Here is a 764-nt window from a genome sequence, read left to right as displayed (position 1 = left end):
GACCTGCTCTTCGCCCTGACCTTGCCTATCTGGGCTGCGTCCAAGGCAAAGGGCTGGATCTTTGGCACGCCCCTGTGCAAGGTGGTCTCGCTCCTGAAGGAAGTCAACTTCTACAGCAGCATCCTGCTGCTGGCCTGCATCAGCGTGGACCGCTACCTGGCCATTGTCCATGCCACACGCACGCTGACCCAGAAGCGGCACTGGGTCAAGTTCATATGCTTAGGCATCTGGGCCCTGTCCCTGATCCTGTCCCTGCCCATCTTCGTCTTCCGCAGGGCCATCAATCCGCCCTACTCCAGCCCGGTCTGCTACGAGGACATGGGAGCCAACACGACGAAACTGCGGATAGTGATGCGGGCCCTGCCCCAGACCTTTGGCTTCCTCCTGCCCCTGGCGGTCATGCTGTTCTGCTACGGACTCACCCTGCGCACGCTGTTCGAGGCCCACATGGGGCAGAAGCACCGGGCCATGCGGGTCATCTTCGCCGTCGTGCTCGTCTTCCTGCTCTGCTGGCTGCCCTACAACCTGGTGCTGGTGGCAGACACCCTCATGAGGCTCCGGGTGATCCAGGAGACCTGTGAGCGCCGCAACGACATTGGCCGGGCCCTGGATGCCACCGAGATTCTGGGCTTCCTCCACAGCTGCCTCAATCCCTTCATCTACGCTTTCATCGGCCAGAAGTTCCGCCATGGACTCCTCAAGATCATGGCCTTCCATGGCCTCATCAGCAAGGAGTACTTGTCCAAGGACGGCAGGCCTTCCTT

The 764-nt window shown here is 61.1% G+C and overlaps 1 protein-coding gene across 1 annotated transcript; it reads left to right on the top strand.

Annotated features, from left to right (window-relative positions):
• Positions 1-3: 3 nt before the first annotated feature.
• LOC100466219 (C-X-C chemokine receptor type 2) lies at positions 4-758 on the top strand (the record flags this gene model as incomplete). Its single annotated transcript, XM_002931375.3, has 1 exon — positions 4-758. A coding segment is annotated over one exon (755 nt), but the record flags the coding sequence as incomplete, so codon positions are not given.
• Positions 759-764: the final 6 nt, after the last annotated feature.

This window comes from Ailuropoda melanoleuca, unplaced genomic scaffold, assembly GCF_002007445.2.
Source record: "Ailuropoda melanoleuca isolate Jingjing unplaced genomic scaffold, ASM200744v2 unplaced-scaffold52990, whole genome shotgun sequence".
NCBI classification, from domain to species: domain Eukaryota; kingdom Metazoa; phylum Chordata; class Mammalia; order Carnivora; family Ursidae; genus Ailuropoda; species Ailuropoda melanoleuca.
This window is presented reverse-complemented; position numbering and strand designations above follow the sequence as displayed.